At 33.7% G+C, this 27,001-nt stretch overlaps 2 protein-coding genes across 2 annotated transcripts; both read left to right on the top strand.

The window, feature by feature from the left end:
• The first annotated feature begins 5,165 nt into the window (after positions 1-5,165).
• On the top strand, positions 5,166-22,231 carry LOC137923267 (centrosomal protein of 120 kDa-like). The gene is made up of 20 exons (XM_068766463.1): positions 5,166-5,277; positions 5,351-5,498; positions 5,569-5,701; positions 5,877-5,987; positions 6,536-6,632; positions 6,772-6,920; positions 7,911-7,993; positions 8,759-8,910; positions 9,596-9,813; positions 11,954-12,123; positions 13,265-13,507; positions 13,594-13,646; positions 14,422-14,531; positions 15,829-16,011; positions 16,944-17,120; positions 17,782-17,868; positions 19,265-19,425; positions 20,563-20,693; positions 21,642-21,684; positions 22,012-22,231. Exons 1-20 carry the CDS (start codon positions 5,226-5,228, stop codon positions 22,157-22,159), a joined length of 2,649 nt encoding a protein of 882 aa, XP_068622564.1. The 5' UTR covers positions 5,166-5,225; the 3' UTR covers positions 22,160-22,231.
• A 1,733-nt stretch (positions 22,232-23,964) lies between these two features.
• LOC137923352 (ubiquitin-conjugating enzyme E2 J2-like) lies at positions 23,965-25,594 on the top strand. The gene has a single exon (XM_068766577.1). The coding sequence runs from the start codon at positions 24,151-24,153 to the stop codon at positions 24,826-24,828; it is 678 nt and encodes a 225-aa protein (XP_068622678.1). The 5' UTR covers positions 23,965-24,150; the 3' UTR covers positions 24,829-25,594.
• The last annotated feature ends 1,407 nt before the right edge of the window (positions 25,595-27,001 follow it).

Consider the following 27,001-nt stretch of genomic DNA (forward strand, 5'->3'; position numbering starts at 1 on the left):
AAAGAATTTAAACAGTACAACACAATAACTTTCGTAAGTAAGAAAGAGATAGCTATTGAAAAGAACAGAATCGAACTGCGCATGTCAAATCAATAACTTTATTTCGCTTGCGATATTCAGAGAATACGCGTCAGTTGGAAGCAGGCGAGCGTTGGTTACCCTCGTCTGCTTCTAACACTAAAAGAAATATATTATTATTTAGTAAGATATAAAATGTGTTTTAAATGTTTTACTTCTAAAAATTTTAATATTAATTGTGATGCTTAAGACAGAATTAAAAGTGTTATAAAAGTGTTTTAGTCTCTGTGAAACATGGAAATTATTCCACATTGGGGAATTCTTTTCTCACGGGCTATGTGTGATAATTACTCGTAAAATATACACCGTGAGTGATAACAACGTCCTAGCCGGAAATGTAAAATTACAAAGGCGATTCATGATCCGCTAAAATAACAGTTTTACATAAAATTTAAAAAAAGGAATTGTGAGATATGAAGCATAATAAAAGACTTTTAGAACCAGACTTTCACTGCTGCAATGGCATTTGCAGATTGCGCAGGTTCTTTGTAGTAAGAAGCAGGGCCTGCCTAGCCTGAAACCCATTTTGACGTAGCGAAGCTCGTGGGATTCTGAGGAGTCTCTTTTCTTCTCGTCTCGGGCCGCTACAAACTACCATTTGACTGGCATGATTGCTATGACAGATCTCGCAAAGAAACTCATAGCCCTTCTCTTCCCTTATCCACTAAATGGAAACTTAATGATTGAAGTGTCACCGAAGGAATAACTCCGCCGATGCAATCCACCATTTTGAGAGTTTTTTATTTTGTTTTATTCCACAACTATTTCGCATTCTCCTTCTTTCGATGACCGCAACGAACACACCATATCTGATGGAATGTATCGTTTTAGTGCTAGTGATCAACTCAATTATGATTTTCAAAAATGACATCTATTTTATCCGTCCGTCCTGGGCGAGATGCATTTTTGACATCGAAATTCCCTTAATGAAAACGCTTAAATCAAGTTTGTGCGACTTTTACTGACACTGTATTAGGTCCATAAAACTCAGTTTTTTAACGCCTTGCGCATTCTTTCCTTTTTCAACGTAAAATCTTAAATCGTTTCGTTTTTATGGGAAATAAAGTGTTACTTTCTTTTTTTTAATGTAACCTTTTTAATGTCATTAAAACTAGCCAGATACAAATAAGTTTAAACATACTATTTCCAAAAGACTGTTTTCCCGATCTTATATATCCTTTAACTTGATATTAGTATATACACGACAGCAAACACGTCGGAATGTATTAAAGAGTCCTTCCTATATTCCCGGTACGGGCGTGTTAATATAACATTCGTGACGTTGTATGACTCATAGTGTATTATCACTAAGTGCAGTCCTTTATGTAAATGCTTATCTAGCGTCCTCTTTAAACAGTGCTTTACTACGGCTACCAGCCACTCGTATACTCTGCTGTGCCAAGGAGCAAGTTCAGGCGTAAACCTTCACTTGATTTTGTTTCGGATGCCGACAAAATCAAGGTTGGCACTCCTGGTGCAGCAACAAATTTACGAAAAGCAAATAAACGCTGTTCCGCAGACAAATCTTCTACCATTTCTAGATAAATCACTCTTGTCACCAAACGTGTATGTATACAGACAGATCCACCTGTTCGACTTTCCACTATTCGACTTCACGAACACTGGGCCAAAATAATCAAAACAAATATAGTCAAAACATGAAGAATAATTTACTCTTCTAAGCGGTAACGCAGGTGTGCTTGGAAACTAATACGGTCTTCACTGTGTCTAACACACTGGGGATAGCGTTTTAAAAGCATGCGAACTTGCAATCTGCATTGAGGAATCCAATATTTCTGCCGTTCTATATTCAAAGTATGTGATACTTTAACCTGGTAGTTCTTGACATGGGTTTCAGTAATTATCCTTACAGTGAAGTCACAATCCGTAGGTATATATATATCCGCTCACCGCGTGGTTGATGCGGCTACATCTAGTGTTCCTTAGACAGAAAGGCAGGTCCTTGCAACCACAAATCTTGTTTGGAGGAGTATAACCCTGCCGCTTCGCGACGTCTGCGGAATTTTGCTTGATGCTGGTGTAAAACATCTCAACACCAACTAGTTTATTCTGTTTGCTACAAACGGCGGAAGAAGTTTATTCGACTTGATCCAACAAATCCATACTGTCTGGACGCGGTCCAAAGGGGTTTCGCTCAGAAGATCGCGATGACCCACAGGACTGCGTCCCTGAACTCGGCCCTTATCTTTGGCGGGCAGCTTCCTCTGGACGTTCAGGTCCATGATGCAGCCTGCATTTATTTAAAATTAAGCGTGGTTACTCTCGGTAGTCGGAGTTCCCGGTCAGATACCTGAGACTTCCACACCTATCTGGTCAGTTTGGTGGGTGCAGCATTCTGCGTTATGCGAGACGCCGCACAGCTACACAGCTAAAAACTCAAGTTGGGCAACTTCTGCACTGTATAACAGGCAGAGCTGCTAGCATTAGCGGAGGCCACAGGTTACACGGCCAGAGGGTCGGCGCAGTCATGCGCCATACTGGGTGAAAGCGCTCGCGGGGATGGAGGGGAACGAGAGGGCGGACCACCTGGTCAAAAACGTGGCCCTGAAGAGAAAAAGACGACCGAATACGAGCAATGCCCCATCTCATTCGTTAAGCGACAGCTTAAGCTGGAAACGCTTGACGAATGGAATAGGAGGTATATGGAAGGTACGACGACGACGCGAAAGTTTTTCTCGGATGCCATGTCAGCCTACCACGTGCTCCGCAGTGTTAAGGTGGTCGCGGTTTTGGTCCAGCTCTTTACGGGGCACGGGGGGTTCTTTGAGTACCTTCACAAGTTCAAACTCAAGGAGGACCCTTTGTGCTTCTGTGAACCAGGCGTGGACCAGACCGTGGTCCACCTTGTAGCCCACTGTCCTGGGTTTGGAGGACTCCGTGTGGACTTCGAATGCCGGTTAGGCATTAAGGTTATCGAGGACACAATGGCCTCGCTTATCAGAGAAGAAGAGACACATCCTGAATTCCTTAGGCTTTGTAAGAGAATTGCTGCACATATAATAAATAGGAATAAAAATTAAAAGTAAGAAAATTGTAAATAATATAAAAATATATGTTAAGAATAAAAATATGTACATAAATTAAATGAAGTAAAATAAAATAAAAATCAAAATTGTAAAAACTAAGGAACAAGGCGATGGATGAAATGTATTGGAAAAGTGGGAAAATGGAATGGAAGGGTAAGACATACGAAATGTAGAAAGCAAATAAAAGAATGAAAGATCTTGAGATGCATGGAAGAAGAGCGCAAAAATAAAATAATTTGTGAAAAAAATTATGGAAAGAAAATGAAAGTCCCTAACCCATTAATCAGTTAGGGGTACGAGAGGCCCCTAATAGCGGGGGATTTAAAAGAAAACCATACTGTCAGACCATAAATACTATTTCCTGAAGTCTAGTTCCAACGTTTTCTTTAAATACGTCAAAAAGGATTCCCATGATGAAACCCAATAACTTTTTTTTTTCTAATGGTCCAATCCTACTATTTGAAATTTAAAAATATATTATTATCTCACGTCCATTATAACTTCACAGATATGTCGGCCGCAGCATAGCAATGTTACGGTGAATTAGTAAAACAATATAACTCGTATGTAATATGTTTCTAATCTACTAGCTGCGGTGCATACCGAAGTATTTTAATTCATTGACACTTCTTAAGTCAGACAAAATAAATTTCCATTTTCCCACAAAAATTGAACGATTAGGTGTGTCCCATTTAAAGTCTAGTTTCCAAAGCTCCTTAAGAAATTTACGGGCTGGAGCCACCAAGGGTACAATAAAACAACATGACATGTCATACACTTCTCGTTTAATAACCTTAGTAAAATTCTCACAAAAAATGTCTCCCTTTTTCCTCAACACACGCGCGCACTCAGTGCGTTAACATGTGTCTCCAAAACGCATATCGTTTTTTTCCCCTCATGCGCACACTCCGTTCGCCAACACCCGCTTCTTAAACGCATATCGTTCTTTCCTCAATGATGCTCGTTATTCAACTTTTTTACCAATTTGACATAATCTGTCATAAAAAAATATTGTACCGATAACACATTGTCAGGGTGGCAAAAAAGGTCTAATACATTTAATTGCACTCACCACAAGTCCGAAAAAATATTATTATCCCCACAGGATCATTTAAAGTGACCACTTGTGTTCGTCATGACGTTAAGAATGGCAGGAAAACTAAAGAGCCTAATTTTTATATGAAAGAAGAGTTAACAACAAACTCAGGAGATTTTGTTGTGGTATAATATTTTTAATACAACAATTAGGAGAAATTCATTCCTAAGTTCTATTTTTATTTAAAAAGTCCTTTAGATAAAATAGTTATCCAATAATGTTAAGCGTGCAAGTTTAAGTAGAGAGGCGAAGAAAAAAACGACAAAATTATCAAAATCAAAATTATTACACATTACTTTCGGAATCGGTTCCAGGGTTTTAAGAAAGTTTGTAAGAAAGTTCCAGAGTTTTTAAAAAACTGTAAAAAGTTCAAAAATCTAAATTACACTGAAAAAGTTAGATATGCTTTTTCTGTTGCATACGTGTGACATACTTGTCATAGCATTTGTAAATCAGAAATGAAGAGATCCGCAGAATAACCATGGTTATCGACGTGGATCGAAAAATGCTCGTCTGAAGTGGCAGAGGGCGGGTCATATCACTTGTTATAAACAAGAGCTTACATGTGTCAGTTCAATTTAATAACAACAATTTAAAAAAAAAACATTATTTTATAGCACATTTTTATAATGGCAAAAAGCTAACAGTTATATAATTAAAAATTGCTTAGTCGTGCTAAGTAAATCTTTAAAATTGCAAAATTGTGGTTTTAAGGTTTTAAACTTTATCATAGTCACACCAAGTCTTTTCGTAAACTCGTAATAATACTAATTATCCAGACATTACTCAAATTTGGAAATGTTTATGAACATATTAAACTCAACAAACGATATTTGTTGTGTGACTGAAGTTAAATTTAAAGATAAAAATAATAAAGTAAAATTTAAATGTTTATTGTGGCAATACCAATTTTATGTCAAATTGAGTATACAATTTCAAAAATGGAAAGTTTGTTTACGACATTTAAAATGCGTTTTTAGTTATTTTCTTTGCTACAAATATAAATGGATGAATTACGTGGACCTACTATTCAAATTGTGCTTCATGTGAAGGAAGGTAAGTAATATGTTATGTTAATATTCTTAATTTTTGAAGAAATTTATATTCTTAGTTATTATATTCTTATAAGGACTTGGGTTTGGATTTCTTCGCGTACCATTTATTGTAAGTGGCTCGCTCAATGGATACATGCTGGAGACAGATCCTATGGTGCCGACTCATGCACCGGCTTTCGACGCGGAACTAGTTTGGGAAGCTGATAAGAGAAGGTTTCGAAGGTAAAATTCTCAGCATAAAGTCCTATTTATTCATATTCATGGTCCTAAAATATATTTTTTTTGTTTTCAGCTTGCGCATTCAAAATGTCCCTATCAAAATCGAGGTTTTTACGACAAACACCCAGGGAAGAAAGGATAAAGTTGGATATATTTTGCTCAGCCTTTTAGGCGCGCAACCGTGTCCATCTAATAGGATGGTTGATGTATGTTTGTTTATGTTATTTTTTTATACTGAAGAATTAACAAGATTAACAGCTTACTAATATTAATTTTTAGTTAATATAGTTTCATAACAAATTTAATTTTCCCATTGTATGTTCAGATATACATTGTCTACAAGGTTACAAATTCATAGAGTGAATTACTTTACTGTTGCAGGTTAAATACTCATGGCATAAATTGCTGGGAATAAAATCCGAGGGTAAATGTTGCCACCCACAATTACTGATGAGCCTATCCATTGAAGACAGAGTGAACACTTTCACACCTGTATGATTCTTTTATATGATTTCCTAATTGATTATGATTATTAATTTTATTTGTTTAGCATAACATGGTTATAGCCGAGGCCTATGTCCAGCAATCGACATTCTGGACTGAAATGATGATGATGATAAAACTGAGATTTCCCAATGTTGTGAGTATAGCTAATATCTCCAATTGAATTATGTACAAATGTCCTGGGTCATCCTAAATGAGTAATTAAGTTTCAAGGTTGGTATTGGCTTTGGTTGCAAAAGCCTACTATTAACTGTACAAGTAAGAAATAATAGTCAAACTAACCAGGCCTAGTTACTTTGTGCTTCCTGGGCATATGATAAAGAATTAGATTTTTTTATAATAAAATAATACAATATTTATTCATAAGTGATGCAACAATGTAAAAAAATATTTTATTTATATATTAGTGCCTCTCAAAATTTGGTGTTCTAGACATTTATTTGGCTGGCCCTCTCTTTATCCGATCTGGAGCTAATTCAGCACCAACAAATTTAAAATGTTACTGTTAAATAACTTCAGTATTTTATTTTCTTCAGCGCAACGAACTAAGAATGTTTCACAGTAATGAAGTAGCATACCCATCTCAAACACCAAATAATACACATGCAACCAGGACTATTTTATTCACATTACGTAAGTTAAATAATTATACATGTATTTTTTAGATACACCCTACTATACTTGCTGTAATAAAAAACCTTGCTTTGTCAAAATTTTAATAAGTACTGTTTTGTTTATAACTTTATTAACTCATAATAATATGCTTATTTAGAAGAATATATTAATGAAAGCAAGAAAACTGTTTCATCTCCTGATCTGCAGCCCCAACTGTTGTGTGATGAAGGCCTAATTCAGATTGGAACGGAGGAACACCTGTTTGTGCTCAGCTTTGTCATAGGTTCTGTTGAGAACTTGGATATGGTATGTCTGAGTGTCAGTGTCAATTTTAGGACTTAGGTAACTGTGCTGGTAATTCTATGGTTGTCAAAAGAGATCAGATATTTAAGAGCATGTTTGTCCAAAGTTTTATATTGGATAATATATTATGAAGGTGGCACAGATGCCTGTGCACAAAAACTTGCACAAGCACAGCACTAGCTGCTTGCAGGTGTGTTGTGCTTGTGCAATCCCTTGATCTTGTCAATATTTAAGTTCTTTCCATATTAACCTAGAACTCCAACTTTAGATAAATATACATCCTAATCATATTATCACCACTTATTTATTGTAATCTGTGTATGTGCACATTTCAGTATAAAATTTACTTAATAACCAATCTCATTTTTATTGTTTTTAATTTATTTGATAATGTTTTTCAATATGTGGTGGAGGACTATTATCCAAATTGCAATTAATCTGGTTTGACCTTTTTATAACTATTTTGTATTGATATGTTATATCTGTGGTTTTGTCAGCCATTTCGAAAAACGTGTCTTATAATAACTAACCTTTATTAAGTATTGCTTTGTTTATAATATTATAAGCAAGTATTGCTTTATTTAATTTTATTTTAAGGCAGAAGGTAGAGGACAGGCTTGCATAGGTTCTGGGTTGATTCTCGGTGTTTAATCTGATATAATTTACGCTTTTTGTGTTAATTATTTAGCATGCTATGTTATATACTCTCATAGGTACCTTCTAGGGAGGTCTATGCTTTGCAGTGGACATACTTAATAAATAAACTTATAATAAATAAGGTATAATACATATTACGGTTTAATACATTAATAAATATAATGCCATAATAAATAAAACATTGAACTGACTGGGATTTCTTTTGCCTCAGAAAGCATAAAGAAATAGAAAGAAAAGGAAATGAATTAAATGATAAATAATCATAGGTCTAGTACATAGAAAATTATTTCAGTGCATAAGAACTAAATTCATTATATGTATGCTTCAACATTCCAGTTGCTGCCAAACGATGTGAACAAAGAGGTGATAGATTGCTGTGTAACATATACAATATTTACTCACAACATTATGACGGACAGGTTAGTTGAATAAAGGTTATATTTAGAATTAATCTAACTACATAGGCCATTTAAAAACAAGTTTTAATTCAGTTTTGTCAAAAATAGACATGTTTTAGGGGGACCAGAAAGTAATGTCGTTTCTGACAACATATTTTACAAAAAAAACCGATTGATTTTTACCACTGCAGCATTAAAAATTTTTATACTAGGTGGCAAAAGGTTGTTGATAACAAAGGTGAATATATTGTCGATTGGAAATAAAAATTTGTAAAAAATGTAGTCATGTCAATGTAACTTAAGAAAGCGACATTATTTTGTAGACATATATATATATGTATATATATATCCATATGTAGTTTTTCAGTTCCTGGTCCATTGTTGGGTATATCTATAAGTATGATTTCGTCTGTTCCCCCAAGATGTCCAAATATTGTAATTAAGAAATATAAATTTAGATTGTATAAGGTCTTTACTATATAAATGGAAGATTTATGTACTTTTAATATTGAATTGTATAATACCTGGTAAACCACCTGCAAAGCGTGGCGATAATAGTATATCCCACCAAAAATATCTTTGGAGGACACGTATGCCTGGCACTGGAAGAACAACACTAAAGTTTTATTGTAATGTATATTGGCAGTTTCTTTAGCTTAATCATCAACATCATGTCTGGTGATGGACGTCAGCTTCTAGGCATAGAAAAAAGATCACGTTGTCAAGTCTTCGCTTGCATGAAGAGACTGTAGTCAGCGATATCTCATGATATATGTTTAATTACAGAGTGGGAGCAACGTCACTGAGTACAGGAATGAGCGCTCTTTTCAACCAGCGAACGTCACTCAGACTGAAAAGTGGGCTTTCAACTATAGGCAGATACTTCGCAGAGTGCCCACATTTAGTCGTTAGAGTATGCATTGCTGATAGAGACATTGGTAACAATTGAAAGTTTAAATTAGTTTTAATAATAGTTTATCACGAGCGCGGTTGTCGTGGGTAAATCCCCACGGTGGACCGACGACATAGTTTAGTTGGGAAATCCCTGGATATGGGCAGCGCAGGTTATATTGGCGATCTTAGGGGGGGGGGGGGTAAGCCTAGGCCTTACAGAGGAAATTAAATTATATGATTTATATATATATATATCTTATAAACATTGAATATTAATTTCTGTAATAAATAGTTAATAATTACATTAAAAAAATAGTCTATGAAAATGTTCTCAGAAAAAGGTTATTAACGTCTCTGAAATGTCACTTCAGATACTATTTCTCGTTCAAATAATATATAGATAAAGTCTGTTTGTTCACTAACTAACAAGTTTAATAGTTGGATGAGAAAGAAGAAAATAAAGTTCACTGCGGCTTAATTTAGAATTTAGCACAGTACAGATAGGAAGAGATAGAAACTAATTTTAGCCAAAGAAAACATTAATATCAGAAATACGATTTCACGGCAAAGCGAAACAATATAATGCAAGGCTTATCGATGCAAATAAGTTGGTAAAAATCGCGGTAGCATGAAGCGTGGGTCTAGCGCCCGAACATAGCTAACAATGGCGGCGCGGAGATAGCCGAAATAAAATATAAATAAATAAATGTAAATAACCTTTTTTTACAGGCATCTGCAGTTTGGACCTACGTAAACTTGTTCCTACGGAAGATGTGAAAAAGTTTGTGAATGAATTTTGCAATTCTGAAAATTGTCTGACAATAAACGAGCGCTGTTACTTGCTGCGATGCAATGACGGCTCGCGAGGAGATTCTCGCCGTCCCTACATGGATGTGGAGATCAGCCTCAAGTATGTCGGAGTAAAGTCCAGGACAACACAACCCCAGGTATATATCAAGTTTTATCTTTATATATATATATATTTACCGATGGAACTGCTGACTGCCAACCTTCAAACACACATGGATAATACAATTATATTTATATAATGTATATAACATGTATATATATACAGCACAAAACAAAAAATACCCGCAAATCTGTATGGAAAGTTCAAGACAGTAATTGTACTCTGTACTTATCATTTACTGCAATTAGGGTTTTTTTTTTTTTTTTTTTTTTTTTTTTTATGACCCCCGCTATTGGGGGTCTCTCGCACCCCTATCTTTTTGTGGGACAGGGTCTTTTGTTACAGTAATTTTTTCACATATATTTTTTTTTATTTTCATACTCATCAGTCTTTCATCACATATTCTTTTAGTCTGTCTTTCATGCTATATTTCTTTCTTTTGTGCCCTTCTATACTACTCTTCTTTCATCCCTTTTTTTATTTTGTATATCTTATTTTCTAGGTATCACATATTTGCACATTTATTATTTATTTTATAACAGTCTTTTATCTTATACCTAGGTTTTATTTATTTCTATAATCTTTTTAACTATTGTTTTACAATAATATACAAAATCCTGCCTAGTAGCTTTATCGCCTATCAGGGAGGGTATCGTGTCTTCTTTGACCTGAACACCAGACCGGCACTCGAAGTCGAGCCGGAGTCCCCCGAATGCGGGACACCGGGCCACAAGGTGGATCACGGTCTGGCCCACGCCCGGTTCACAGAAGCACGAGGGGTCCTCCTTGAGCTTGAACCTATGAAGGTACTCAGAGAACCCCCCGTGCCCCGTGAAGAGCTGGGCCGAGACCGCGTCCACCTCGATGCTGCGGAGCACGCGGTAGGCTGAGACGGCGTCCGGGAAAAACATCCTCGTTACCGAAGCCGTCGTTCCTTCCACATACCTCCTGTTCCATTCGTCGAGCGACTCCAGTCTCAGTTGCCGCTTGACGAATGAAACAGGGCATCTCTCGTACTCTGGTCGTCTTTTACTCTTCAGGGCCGCTTCCTTGGCCAGCTGGTCCGCCCTCTCGTTCCCCTCCATCCCCGCGTGCGCTTTCACCCAGAACAACCTTACATCCTTCCCTTTCTCTCTCGCTTTCATTACATTCTCCTTCACTCTTAACGCTAAGGGATGGAGGGTGTCCGATCTTGCGACAGTTTCGAGAGCGGACCGCGAGTCGCTCAGTACGGCGCAGACTTGCGCCGACTCGCCGGCCGCGTACCCTGTTGGCAATTAGGGTTATTTTTAACACTGTTACTTTCATAACTTTATACATAGTAATTAACCTGTATAAAATATAGGAACTAGGTTTTATTTATAGGGTCTTAATGTCATAATGCTTCTTGTTATACTACTGTAATCAAAAAACGAGGTAAAATTGTCATTAAAAATTTCGGGGCATTAGGAATGCAGGTAATAGTTTTACTAGAGTATTACTTTGAAGGGGATGAATTTGATTTGGAGGAATAAATAAAGAATTCACATTCAATAAACAAAGCAAGTGAATTTGTTTACAGATTGTTTTTTGATCAGAGTAGTAATATAGCTTTAAGTATAACTCAAGTTGTATAAATGAAGTGTAAAATATTGTTATATAAAATTTGAAAAATCAAGAAGTTTTTTAAATGTGCCTTCAGAGGAAATGAGAATGTCAGGCGGCGTAACAATGTAAGGTTTAATGTACATTTTATTAATATTAATTTAAAATTAAAACCTTGAAAATTTTTTGTTAAGCGCTGCACATAATCATCCAAGAAGATCAGTGAAAATTAGAGGATAGGGGCCGAGTTTTTCGGAATAAGTTAAATATAAATATACAATACAGAATTAATTTAGTGCTATTTCATATTCACTTTAAGCAAGTGAAAGGGACAGATGAGAATAGTGGGCGTCAACAACAATATATATAAAAACAATTATAAACAGATTTAAAGATGCGTTTACACAAGGCTTCATTTTTAAAAAGTGTGCAGGAAATAATTTCAGTGTTAAAAATAAATTAACTAAAAAGGACTTCTATAAATCGAAATATAAATGAAGTACATACCATTTTAATATTAGATATTTTTTTATATTGTCCAAAACTTGGCATTATTTGATTTACTAAGTTTATTCTGTATAACACCGTTACAGAAATCAAATATATTAACAGCACAAAGCGTTACTCGTCTGGAAAGAAATGCGGCTGAAGTAAATTACGAGAAGGAAGGAATATTGGATTACAAAAGCGGAAGTTGCACGCACATTGACAGAGATTTGGGCGGTGTTGCCTACACGAACAAGTCTGCTGGCAACACTGCAAGGTAACTTCCTTTATTTGGTTTGTTAATTTTTTATTCTGCCTATTGTCATATACTTCCTGGTTTTGTTTCTAATAAAGTCAGTACAGCTAAGGTGAGTTGGCCAATGGTGACAATGTGCGAATGTAATCACTATTTACATCTTCTTTAGTGACAATATAAGTTGATATTAAATAAGTTGGGTTATACTTAGTCTGACTGTGAAAGCAGTTACGACAAAGAAAAAACAAAACGATATTTCAATTTTGGAATTCTAACAGATGCTTCTCAATACATATTTAATAAAGCCATATATACTATTGAATTATATATACATATTTAATTAGCCACTAAAATTTAAAATCTAATATAAATAATACATAACAAAAACGAGAAATAAAAATAAACACATAACGCCTAAATTTGCTCTTTAAAAAGTTAATAAATCCTCCAAGGGTAGGTATCTTAGACCTTCCGTTTATTAGTTTTAAATCTAAAATTTAAATTTAAATTAAGCTTTTAACATTCAAGAGTTTGAAATATTTGACTAGATTCTTACAGTACCCGGCGAGAAATATTGCACATCGACCTTTGGAATGAGACAATCGGCTAATATCGGCTTCGTAGAGCGTTATATAAAAAACATGTTTAGTTTATGTTTACGTATTTAAATATTTAGGGAAATTCCAACTGTAAATAATAAACACCATTATACCTATTGTTAAAAAAAGACATTAGAATAATAATAATTATAATTCTCAGTTACTTCTCAGTTCTTCTTTTACTATCTGTGCTCTCAAAAAGGTCATTTTTCACTGATACAAAATATGGTGTATTTTAAACAAAGAATAAAAATAATTGTCCAAAGAAGCAAATGATACTTGTTTAAACAGCTCCTAATATATAACTGAAGGATAAGTCCGTTCCTTTCCTTATCGCATTCACTTCGGTGGAACGGACTGCGGTAAGGAAAGGGTTAAAGATCACTGTAGCATTCAAAGTGTTAACGATAAGAATAAGGATATAGAAATAATATATGACAATAACACACAAGACATTTTTATTTTTATTTCATTATCCTACCAAATTTTAATCCTTTTATAATCAATCAGTACACAAACGCCAATCTTATATGTGTTTCTATATGTTAAATTTATTATTACAGGTATAAAACGGCAACCGGTGAAAATGTCCTGCAGACAAACGAAATAACAGAACTCTTGCGTAAGATGTACGACTCGTTTGCACAAAGTCAGGAGAGACTGGCGTCGATTTCCAGACCCTTTACAGCTGACGTCCAAGTGCAGTGCGGTCTAGTGATAGAAGAAGAACTAACCCCGGAAAGAGACAGAGACATTGATAAGAAAAGAGATGAAAAACAAGCAAGTGGAGATGGTAAACCTAGCTGGTAAGGGAAATAAGTAATAATAAGCATTTTTAATTTATTTAATAATCAAATGAAGCGTATGTACAATGTCATTGTTTAATTTTCAGTGAATCAAATGAAAGTAGAAATGAAACGTATTCAAAACTACACACAGAGAGAGGTATGGTTACTATTTTTAATTGATATAATATTATTTATTGGACATGATACATAACAACTAAAAAATAGTATAATGGGCGGTCTTATCACTATTTACAATTTCGTACAGATATGTACGTGATAATATGGAAATAGATGGAAGAGAAGTAGTGAGTAGTCAACATACATATACTCAAATATTTATTTATATGTATGTGTATGATATACAAATAAAAAAATAAAAATGTAAAATTAAATTCTACTCACTACTGTTCGCACCTGCCTGAGGGTAATCAGAAAATAAAAAAAATCATAGATAAATAGTCAATTATTAAAAAATTGAGAAAATTTTGCCCAACATTTTCTTAATAAAAGGATCGCTACATCATATTAATATATATATATATATATATATATATATATATAGCCTCTTGTCCAATTCACTGTTTCCAGTTCTGATAATTCCCGCGCGCACAAATGTGTGTATAACAGGCGAGAACAAATGTGGACTACGGTTAATATTACACTCGTAATAATTACGATTCTTCGTATTAAAACTGTAGTAACACCTGTTTAACCAATTACTATTCTAGTATATCTCGAATATTAGTTTTAAAACATTCTCTGAAGAGCGTTAGAAGAGTAATTCCTAGCCCATCGGATTGCTTTAAATACTGTTTGTCATTAGACGCCATCTTGATGAATTTCTATTAGGGTTGCCATATATTTTCCCGACGTACCTATGTATACATAAAATTATTATTAACAAAAGCATAATATAAATATTTATTTCAAAGATCTAGTAAAACAAGCGTTGCCTGAAGTGGACCGTGATGCAATTATGAAAAAATTCATAAACGAACTCGAAGATTGGAAGGAAATGCAACAGGAATTATTTAAATGTCAGGTAATAAATTATAGAAAATTTAATAATAGTAAAGCCTTTTCAGAAGTTACTAGTATTAATTCTTAAATTATTGTTAATATGTTATTTTAGCATGTATCTATTCAGTGGTAGAAATATAGGCCCCTATTTTGGTATAGACCTCCAGTACCTAACCTCAGATATAACTGTATATCACTTTTCTACATATGTTTTTTTTTTATAAAAAAATCATCTTAAAGAATAGGATACTTTACTATAATCACAAATTCTCAAATATCAATCGAACCATTGAAAATTACTCAACGTACATGGGGGTGAGAAGTATAGATAGGATAGCATTGAATATATGTATCCCACTCGTGGGCCAGATTTGATCCATTGATTATGTAGATAGAGTAGATTGATTATGTTGATAGAGAATTTAAAAGTCCATCTACATTCGCACAAAATTAGTTTTTACATGATAAATTAGTGTACATTTCACGTGTTAATAGCGTTCTTAAGAATTTTTTATCCAATCCTTATATAATGAAATTTTATTTTCTTTACTAAGACACTAAGTATATTATTGCCGAGAATATACTACGGTATTAACTATAGTATTGTCCCAGTGTTTGCTTTGGCAAATGATGAATATTAATCTTTTACAGATAATCGATTTGAATGAATATATTTGTGTTTGGAAACATTCATTCTTGCCAACTCATTTGCCGGAAACAGACAAACAGATGGCTCTGTTTCGTCATCACCATTTCTGCTCTAGGATGTAAATTGTGGATCATTAGCCATTTATATAGCGTTTCAAAAGAATCGTTTGGAAGCGGGTTGCATCCATGTTGTGGGTAGTCTTATGCTGAACTTTTAGGTGGTCTCTGTACTGAACCTTGCTCCAGCTGCTATCCGTTCTGTGCGCTATGTGGCTGTCCTACTGCCTCATCAGGATCTCGTAGAGAAATTATGCTACATATATATTAAAACCTAGTTGGTTATAAATTCAACATTAGGGACTATAAAATGTTATCTTTAAACCTAACCCTCTCACGTGTATGCTTGCCATGTACACTAAGCTATAACTGAGATTTCAGAATTCCTTTTCAACTATCGATTTTTATTAAAAAAGACATACCTAATCGTCAGACAGAAAAGAAGTATTTTATTATAATAAGCGCCGAGGGATGTCCACCTACAATGTGTACAAGACAACCTTGTTAAGATTTTTGGAAGACGTTGAATACAGACCTCTTCTTGAGTCCTGTGTTCAGTATTGAAAGTTCTAGGGCTGAAAAAGTCTCTTAAAAATATTTGATGAACTTTTCAGTTAAAACGAAAAGAAGACTATCATTTGGAACTTCTGTCGAAGGAGTGGGAAAAGAGACGAGAGGAGTTGGAAAGTAAACTGAGCCAGGGAGTAGAGCGCTGCCGTACCCTGGCCAATGACCTAAGTAGGGCGACCGAGGACTTCAGATTGCGTGGGTACAGGAATACGGAACGTGAGAGAAAGGTATGAAAATGTTATTGATTACTTATCATATAGAATTAACTATGTCTTACCTTGTCTTCGCATCAGCCAGGTATATGCTTCACCTAAGTACGCCGTGATGGCCAGTCTCGCAGCTCCCATCCAGGGACTTCCGCGACTTTGATTATATCGTCGACAGTGGGGGGTGTGTTTCCGGTGCGCGTACCGGCTTCTGATCTTTGCTCACTGCTACTTGAGACGAACAACTCTTTGAGCTGCATCGATTACTTTGATTCTTCTGCGGATCTTCTCATTTCAGATTAGACGAGTCTTGTTCTGAGTATCGCTTTATGTGCCTATTGTAAGCGACCACTTGTTAGATTCATAAGTCATCACCGCGAACACACTGGTCAAAGATCTTCTTCAGGCGTCGCTAGTTTCATTAAAGCGATCAGATTTTACAGTAATAATAAAAGATTATTAATTCATTTAAAACCTTATTTCTTACAATGTTCTTAATGTTTACTTATGAATAAAAACAGGAATTTCATGTGTGTTTCCGCAGATTTTCCTTAAGAAATGTTTAATTAAAATTTTTTCACGATTACATATGAATGCAACGCCCACTTTTTCACGTGTCTCATCTCCATCCAAAGGTTGTCTGGTAGAGATCGCCTTAAGCGATAAGACTGCCTCTTGTACTTCTGTATAAATTGTTTATTTTCTTAGTTATTATCTATGGTGTACAATAAAGTGTACACAAATAAATGAAAAAATAACATTAAAATTCACCCAGTGGTGTTATTATTATAAAACCTAACTTAACGACATTTTGTTAAATACGCTGACGGCACACTAACTATATGTAGATTTGTATTTAGATACATGAAAATAACCATAAAATTAAATATTCCTTATGAAGCCTTATTGTAATAAGATTTGTAGGTAATGATAATAAATAATCTTTTTATCAGTTGTTAGAAGCGAAGAAAGCTCTTGAAGCTCACTACACAGCTAAATACCAGGAGTTAAGGGAAGCCTCACAGAAAATGGAAGATGATATGAACCACCAAATTAAACTTAAAGATATGAGGATCGAAGAGTTGGAACTGAAAGTACAGCAATTGGAAAAACAAGTAAATACATTAAAGGTAACGAAAATTTTAATTGTCTTTGCATTTCTGAGAATCTGCGTATCCATATACAGAATAATTGATAACTAAACGAAATTAGCCGATTGTCTTTTTCCAAAGGTCGTTGTTCAGTATTTATCGCCGGGTATTGTACGTAATACATATTAAAATTTATAACCTTTTCCCGCTAATTATAGCATTGCAGTATTGAAAAAGTGTAAAACTTACGTCTTAAATGACATATTTAATTTTTAAAGTATGAGTCGTATTCGCCCCACGCGGCCTAAATGGAAAATCTCCAAAAATTGCCGTGGCATGGAACGTGTTAATACTAATTGGTAAATTTGAATAAAGTAGTTTTCTTGTCCCAAGATATTACGAAAGAGAGATTGTTTGACAATTGACATTGATACATTTTTGTCGTGATTTGCAAGAGGAAAGTAAATGGTTGATTTTACTATTTCAAAGTATTAAATATTTGTCTTTTTTCCTGGTGATATAAATAGATATTGTATTCTTGAAACCGGGACAGTATTGTTATATTGAATATAGAAGACCCGTTGTAAAAGAAAGCTACCACGTGTAAACACATCTTTACCATTGTTTATGGAAAATACAATTATTTTATTAATTTCTTGATAATTTATTTGTCTTTTAAAAATAACGATATTTTTAACAGAACAATATGAAGAACATGGAAAAAGAAGCTGAAAGTAAACATTCCGGCTTGACCAAGGACCAGACGGCAAGTTTGATACAAGAACTGGTGAGGTTTCAATTTTGTAATACTACTAATAATAAGTAACATTTCTTAAATATGTGAAATTTGTGAGATTGTTTACTTTGAAAATTGTAATAAATTATCCTAAAATTAAAATGAAGACATTTATACCAGATTGAAAGTATACGATATAGTCTAGATGATTGGCAAGTTGAGGTGGCAGTAGGCAGTCCAAATAGCGCGCAGAACACAGACTAACAACAGCCCGTGATATCGCGCACAAGGTGGGCATACTACATTAAGTTTTTTTGGACTACGATGAGCGCAGGTCGCAAGTCTGATTATATTAGAAATCTATGGAGAAGCTAATGTCCAGCTGTGGAAGTTCTACGGATGAAATGATGCTGGTTAAGAGTTGTTATTGCGCTCTTTTAATCGCTTTTATTAACAAATGAAAGAGACATAGTAAAAACGCGTTTACATGGTTATTTTTTTGTAGGTATGCAAGTCACAGTTTACGTATCAATGTTATTGTCTTAAGTTCTTGATCACGTTCGACGATTCCATGTGAAGTGGTGGTGTGAAAAAAAATACCGTTCTTTTTAAATTCCTACTTATTCTTAGTTGATGTTGATGCTGTTAGCCTGGGAATTTTTTCAGCTTCATTGGAACTGAGGTGCGGAGCGGAAGGCTCCGTGAACTTAAAAATAAAACAGAAGCTATACAGACGTATTCCAGTTGCATGATGTCGTTCGCACGAAGTAAACCGCTCTACCCGAGTAGAGCTGTCTAGTGTTGTTGTTAAACTACTGGGAAATGCAGATGCTGTATAAAGCAAGATATTAGAACGAACTCTAAAAACTATTTAGTTATTTAAGGGAAATTAGATATATGTATATGTAACGTGTTAAGGCTTTCCACTTTCGGTCTAATAAAAAATAATATACTTTTTACGTGGTAAATGCATGTGCACCCGCCCGGATTAGATTATACATGTCAGTGTTACTTCATGTTTAGCCTACGGCGTGATTTGAATATTACATGTCCTTCGATCTAATTGTTTTCTTTCGTGCCTTTATGTTTAAGTAGGAAAATTGTATAGATTCATCAAGTTTTAGCTGTAAGACGTCCACAGCTTTATTTTAGATTTATGTCCATAGGAAGTGGCCCGTGTCTAGAATCTTCTTACGACATTAATAAGATTACCTGTTCACTGAGAGTTCTAAACCCTACCCTGGGGTTGCCGAGTCGTGGACTCCATTTTAGGACTGAAGTTTGAACTAGCAGTGGGCCACACAAATGGTGCGTTGCCAAGTAGAACCGCTCTCCTTAGTCAGTTTTACCCTTTGTATGTCAGGATGTTAGGACTTGTCCAGATGGTTTTACCAGAGGCTATTTATAAAAAGGCCTACCATCAACAATTTCTTTTATATTCCTCCAGCGTTGTTTAGAAGAGAAATTCGACAGTGCGGTGCAATCAAAGGCGTTCTTCAAAGAGCAGTGGGGTAGAGCCGTGCGAGAGCTGCACCTCACCAAGATGAGTTCCAGGAGGAATATGCTGTCTCAGCTGCGACGAGAAAAAAGCCGACTCAACCAAGTTGGGTGAGATATATTATCTAGACTAACATTATTATATGACTATTTTATTGAATATTATTTTGAATTGTTTCTTAAAACATGTTTTCTTATTATTTAAAGTTTTAGTCGACATAAAATTTTGAATATTAATTATTTTAATTGTAATAATTTTGACCAAAAAAGTTTGGTGTGTTTAGAATGAATTCTTAGAGCAGAATAAAATGTTAAGTAAAAAACGTAGACAGCGAGAAAGCCCATCGTTCCGTTTACTCTGTCGACTGCTTATCTGTTCGAACTCCTCGGGTGCGTACGGGTCAGATCTGCCCTTAAAGTAGGCTACATTATTTCGAATCACCTTAAAAATACAGTTTAAAATCGCTTGCTCTGGATGTATTACAGACCACAGAATCATAAACAATAATATTTCATTTATCATTAAAAAATTCGTTTCTGACACTGACAGGCGCCATGGTACGGCACACGAAGGGTTAAATTATATTCCGTACCTCTCACAGCTAATATGACAGACAATGTTTAGTCATCATCATTATCATCTTTTCCGCCATAAGACGTCCACAGCTGGACCTTAAAAAGAGTAAATGTAGATAATATTGTGAGAAAAATTGTTTCCGCAATTCATATTGCTAAATATTAAATTTAATTGTACCCATCCCTGCAGATTTTGCATTGTCTGAAGTTATTGGCCTGTCGTATTTGAAAAGACTAAAAATAAGAGTGAAAAAGTTTTTTGCTGAAAAATCATCTAAACATTGGCTTCTATAAAGCTTTTACAGCTATAACCAATTACCATGTATATCTATTAGGGAGACCGGAAAGTAATGTCGTTTCTGTCAACATTTTAAAATTAAAACCGATTTTTACCGCTCCGGCAAAAGGTTGATGATAATAAATATTAATATATTGTTAATAAAAAATAAAAACTTGTTAAAAAGGTAGTCGTGTGAATTTAACTTAAGAAAGCGACATCACGTTTCGGTCACCCTAATACATATATTATATATGAAAACTTTGTAAACTTTTAAGAGATAAATAATATTCATACATGGTACTCCTTGTATTTATGTGTCTACCATACAATAATACTTGTAATGAGGTCACAACGACATATTGCAAGAATTTAGTTTATGTTTAAATTTACAGCTTGGATACAATCGATGATTACGAGATTAACAGCGTGGATCGGAATGAAACTGACATTAAGAAGCTGAAAGACGATTTCTACGCCGACCTGCTGGCGAACACGCCGCCATTGGAATCAGATTCAGTAATCAGTGAGTGTTTGTCTAAAACCTTTGTCTGAAACACTTAAACCAAAATGTATTTATGTATTACAATACCCGGCAATAAATATTTAACACATCGACCTTTGGAAAGAGATAATCAACTAATTTCGGCTTCGTAGAGCGTTATCTCTGTCGCACGACTGACAAAACGTAACATAGGTAGCGTGGGACAGAGATAGTAGTGTATTTTTATTTTATTATAGAAGTGTATTTTTGCCAATTGTTTTCAGTTGACTTGCTTGTACCACCAAGTTCTTCACTATAGTTATGTGATTATTGAGCATATTTATTTCCCAGGCAACTACTAAGTCATGTAAATAAATACTAATTGTTTTAATGTTCTTGAAAATAGGAACTCTGGTCTAGAAACTGTTATTGCTATATCACAAGGGATACTATATCTCAGGTGTACCATCATGTTATCATAAATTTAACTATGGACCAATGGATTTTGTTGTAGTCCGTCATATTAAGTAGATATCATTGTCAACTTCAAACATTATATCTAAATATACATTATAATTGGTTATGGGGGTAAAAGCTTTAATGGGGTGGATGAATAGCTCAATTAGCCTGTAAAGTGCTTTAAAACTTATACATCTATTCTCAATCACCCTATATAAAGTGATCACTCTGAAATAGGTTAAATTAATAAGCTTTGATTTATTGGAATGTGATTGGTCTATAACTTGTGACAGTAAAAAATCTGCAGAGACAAATAGTTACCAATAATTACTTTCTAAATGTTCTAATTCAAATTTAGAAAGTGCTTTTTCTGATTAAATTATCATTATGCTATTTATTATTTCTGAAACTATTGATATTTTAGATGGGCTATACATCAACTCCTTTTAAGCTTTTACTTTTGCTTTTAAATTATTTATCAACCTGTATATAAATAATTTATTAATGTCTAATTATTACTTTTAATTTTAGATGTACCTGGGCCAGAGGGCTTGGATATGTTTGCCGACATGAAGTAAGAAACTTTTTATTATAATAGTGACAAAAACTTATTTGAGAAATAAATCATATATATTTTTATGTAAAAAAGGGGAGTTTATGTAAAAAAGGGGTTTAAACTTGTCGATAAATCTATCATTCCCATATATATATATATATATATATATATATATATATATATATATATATATATATATATATATATATATATATATATATTGTATTATATTGTATACCCTTTTTCGTTCAGTGACAAAGCTTTGCAATGACGCTCAGAGTGGGAAACCATGTTTCAATCGATACTGTATTGTCTTAACCTATGTAAAAATATGTTTTTTTCCAGAAACGACTCTAGAAACACCGTAAATGATAAGCTGAATGAGCTCATAACGCAGCGGGACCGGCTCATCCAGCAAGACAACCCCGACGAGGCTACGCTCAAACAGTTAAATAATGAAATAAGAAGTATTTTAATAAATTGCGGTACCTGATATTAAAAATGTTAATATACTTATATTTGTAAAGTATAATTTACATTTAAATTATTTGTGTTTGCGAAAACATTGTGAATAATATATAATATTTTTTATCTGTGTTTTATATTTATTTCATCCTTATGTAGTCTGTGCAAGGTATTACGATTAAAAACGTTAATATTGTGTTAGTTAAGATTCGGAACTGAAAAAAGTTACAAGAAGAAGAAAATTAAGGTTACTTACGAGGTCTAGTAAAGGTTATGGCAATGTTACCAAATAGTAAAAAATTAATTCGGCACATTTATGGATGGGGCATGGCAGGCATCGTTATAACTAGAATATAACTAAGTTACTAAAATAATATACCTAACAGGTAAACAGAACAAATAATAATATAAACAGGAACAGAGCAAGACTGCATTACCATATTTTATCTGAATATTTAATTTGTCAGGTATTCGTGTCGAAAATTGATAAAGTTTAAATACATAATCTAAAATTTAATTTTTCTTATCTTCCCTGCCCTCTATATTTAAAATTAAAAACTAACATTTCTCTATTTTTCACACATCCGAGGATTTCCTAAATATTCTGGGATATCTGTGTTTACATCCATATTTTCTAAAGGGTTTTCTTTAACTATTTAATATGAATGAATACGGATTTTTAATTCACTTAGACGCGTCAGTAAAACGATATATTTACAAAAAATCTAATGAATTTCTAGTTTTAAAACATTATTTTTTAAGCGACATGTCAGTTTGAATATGATTTATAAGCTAATATGTGTGACCTTACATATGTTATACTATACTTAATACTGTAAGATAGTAATGACTTAAAGTTAGTAGTGTCTTGTGACAATAACATGTTAATTATTAATAGATTTGCTTCTTACAGCAATACAGACTCCTTGAACAGAAATATGATGTGAAATGATAACATTATGTAATGACAGTCAAGAATTGGAAAGAAATCATTACACATATGACTACATTTTAAAGGTTTTTTCATATTTTTATTCCTTGTTTCGGTAGTCGCAAAAGCTATTCCAATTTTTTTTCACCAGTTTTTCAAGAAATACACAAAGTTGCAAATTAAACGGCAATCAATACAAAACATTACGCATTAAAACATGAACCAAATCGTAGGTCACATGTAAACGCATCTTTAGGTCGCATCAACAATATCCTGCTCATCCTTGCATCATTTTAATCAATTCTTATGGTTAGCTCCTCTTAGGACCTCGACGTGTTATGGTATAAACTCTGATTACTGTGTATGACACAGGTGTATGATACACAACTTCACAAAGAAAAAGCAAAAACCCTCAAAACAAAAACAATGGTTTCCTACTGCTGCGTTCTATTTCAAAAAATTGAAAACAATTGAAGTCTCAACGATTCCGAAATAATATGTATTGGTCCTATGGGGTATCTGTTCATATGTTAGAGTGATTGAAAAATGTATAGACAGTTATTTTATAAGCTGCTATAAACCAGGGAAAAAAGGCACAGATATGACATAATCAGGTTAGACTAAAACAGTAAAATTAAGTAATCATTTTGAAACTTGTAAGTATTTAGTTCTCCATAAGACTGAAATAATTTAAATATTATTACATTTTTAGTATTATAAATTGTTTACACGGTTTATGCACAATTATTGAAAAAAATAAATAGCATAAATAAATAATGCTAAATACTTATTAAAGATAATTTAATAATAGTTTGAAAAGACGAAAGGTTTTTGGTGTACATTTTAAAATTAATAATAGTTTAAATTACAAATGTCAACACAATGTTGTCATGTTATGTCACTCGGGTATTTAAGCAAGTCGTTCGGTAATGACGTATATTATTCTTTACAAAGATTATTTGTTTTATTCTAAAGAATACGTGAAACGTAATTTATAAACTCGACTAATAGTACAATGATGCGAGTGCTTTAATTTGTAGCAAATCTGAAAATATTTACTGGTATTGTAGGATCTGATGCGATAAACGATGGCTAAAACTAAGGTGACGGGTGCTACCAGCAGACTAAAGCAAGATTATCTAAGGCTGAAAAACGACCCAGTACCATACGTGACAGCGGAACCTGTGCCCTCTAATATTTTGGAGTGGCATTACGTGGTAAAAGGACCGGAGAAGAGTCCGTACGAAGGAGGTTATTACCACGGTAAAATTATTTTCCCCAGGGAGTTTCCATTTAAACCGCCGTCTATTTATATGATTACTCCAAACGGAAGATTTAAGACGAATACACGACTCTGCCTCAGTATTACCGACTTTCATCCAGATACATGGAACCCAGCATGGTCAATATCAACAATTTTAACAGGGCTTCTAAGTTTTATGTTGGAGAAAACACCTACATTAGGCTCCATAGAGACATCCGACTACCAAAAACGATGTTTGGCTGCTGAATCACTCGAAATTAATATTAAGAACAAAATGTTCTGTGAACTATTTCCAGAATATGTAGAAGAAATTGAACAGCAATTAAAACAACGACAAGAAGCCTTGCTGCATGCTGATAATTCAAACACCAATAGTGATAGTGAAGTGACTACAGAACAGCAATCTAACATGTATTACATTTTGACCAATTTGTTTGTGCTATTTGGATTTGCATTTCTTGCATATATGGTAAAATATGTTTTAGTATCTATCTCAGATTAGAGACCAATGCCATTTATAATAAAATCAAACAATTTACTTACAATAAACAAGAAAATGTAAATATTGTAACTTATTTTGTAAATATGAAACTTATTTTAGTAACACAGTAGCTTAATGTTTTGCAATTTTGGTATGTTGAATAAAGTATTAAATGCTAAATGCAAATTTAGCCATTTATAGTTCAAACATTTGGTATAGCAAATAAAATTCTCATGTCCATGCTATTTTAAATTAACTTAATGACACATTCATACACTTACAAGGCTATGTAGATGGTACATGCTCTCATTTATTTTTATATAAAAAAATCCTTGAAGAAGGCTGTATTCATTCCTAAAACCTAGTTTTACCATGAGAGTTGTAATTTGATTGATTCCAATTGAAAATTTTATGATTCTCTAATTAATCTATTCCTTAATTCTTAGACTTATATTTAAATCTCTTGAAACCTTGATGATATTTCTATATATATTTATATAAACTAAAACACCTATTTGTATCTCCTTATTCAATGTTATTTTATGATTAGAATTGAAATTGTGTATTTTATCTGCAAGTTATTAGCATTTATTTGTGTGAAATATGACTTCATAATGTTATTTTTATAAATACTATAAAATATTTAATTTCTGCTAATTTTTGTGTTCCTCTTAATGTTTCCAATCATAAAAAACAGACTATTGTTTCAGAGTGAGGTTAAGTGATAAAAGCAAGAAATATTTGTGATATTTCCAAAATAAACAAAAATATAACTATAGATGAAATATACTGGCAGTTATTGTTAAAAGTATAAAAACAATTAAACAGTATTTTTATTAAAATTGTTTTATTCCAGAAAAAAATTAATACACACAAGCATGGTATTGACTGCAATCACAATGCATGTTTATTGTATGGGGGTTACCTAGCACAGAAAGGTTTGTAGTTCATGTAAATGAAATGTGGGTATATACCCGATTTTAGTGTAGTCCTTATTGGATTGTCAGATATGTCAACACTAATTTGAAAACTGATCCATGCAAGGTTATTTTATTTTTGGCTAAGGAAAAATATCTCAAGACAGTACACTAACCCACAACATATGATCATCATACAATACAAGTTAATATTGAATTAGTATGGGAATATTATAATTCCATATAGAGGGCGTTATTTTTATTAGTAGACCATAATTCCTATTCTTGTACCCTGTAAACATGTAATCTTACATGTAGCACGGAAAATCCCTGTCGTATGTACAGTTTATATTTCCTTTGCATTAAACAAAAATCAAATGGTGAAAACTGAATATATAAAAAGAAAGTCAGTGAAATGTAATTTCAGATAACTCAATTTTTTAAAAATTAAAATTTTATGTACAGTAAATCAATACTAAATAATGCATTATGTCTGGTCGTATGAAAGCATTTAACAAGAATATTCATACAGCATAGAAGTAATCTGCAGTGCTATAGGAGACTACCTATATTTGTAATTATGTATGATGGACCTTATAAGAAAGCTCTCAGGTCACCTAGAGAGCAATGTTGATGGCTCCAAACGTAGCGTACGTTCAGAGCTTAGCTGCGTGAAGATTACCCACCTAGCTTGAATTGCTTCTAGAGTGGCAGTTAGCGAGGCACATCACTCATGTAACTGATGGCTGCTGGTTTCTAACGTTTTTTGAATGGTGACCACGAGCCAGTACACACAGTGTGGGTAAGCTACCACCAGGTGGATCGACTATAAGGGTCGCGGAGTCATTAGCTGCGGGTAGCGCAACAGCAATTGTGGCGATATTTGGAGAGGCCTACACCTTGCAGTGGGTCATCAGCTGTCACCATAATATATGAAGGTTTTATAGTTTAATGTGTACCTTACGTTTTTGTGTCGTGGTATATCAATATTCTGTGACATTAAGAGAATATGGATCTTAAAATTTAACTTATCTATATATTGAATAATCAGACCTCAGAACCTATATAACAAAAAAAACAAGTAGATAAAATCTCCTTTATTATAACAGATTTGTGATAACCTAAGGGACCTACAACTTAAAATAGGGTGATTACATGCAATAGATGAGTACACAATAACTGAAATTGCTGAAACAATAAATGATAGTTAAAATATATTTTTTTTCATTACATTATAGTCTTATGTAACATTGAACAAAACATTTTTATATTTTACA

This window comes from Battus philenor, unplaced genomic scaffold (genome assembly GCF_028537555.1).
Source record: "Battus philenor isolate CCGP_79_NKW_IND1 unplaced genomic scaffold, ilBatPhil1.0.hap1 SCAF_21, whole genome shotgun sequence".
NCBI classification, from domain to species: domain Eukaryota; kingdom Metazoa; phylum Arthropoda; class Insecta; order Lepidoptera; family Papilionidae; genus Battus; species Battus philenor.

Bases quoted from the DNA above. Each gene is read 5' to 3' on its own strand.
- LOC137923267 (XM_068766463.1), top strand. From the start codon at position 5,226: ATGGATGAATTACGTGGACCTACTATTCAAATTGTGCTTCATGTGAAG. The intron at 6,633-6,771 runs GTAAGTTAAATA...ATGCTTATTTAG, and splicing joins GACTATTTTATTCACATTAC to AAGAATATATTAATGAAAGC. The intron at 12,124-13,264 runs GTAACTTCCTTT...TTATTATTACAG, and splicing joins TCTGCTGGCAACACTGCAAG to GTATAAAACGGCAACCGGTG.
- LOC137923352 (XM_068766577.1), top strand. From the start codon at position 24,151: ATGGCTAAAACTAAGGTGACGGGTGCTACCAGCAGACTAAAGCAAGAT.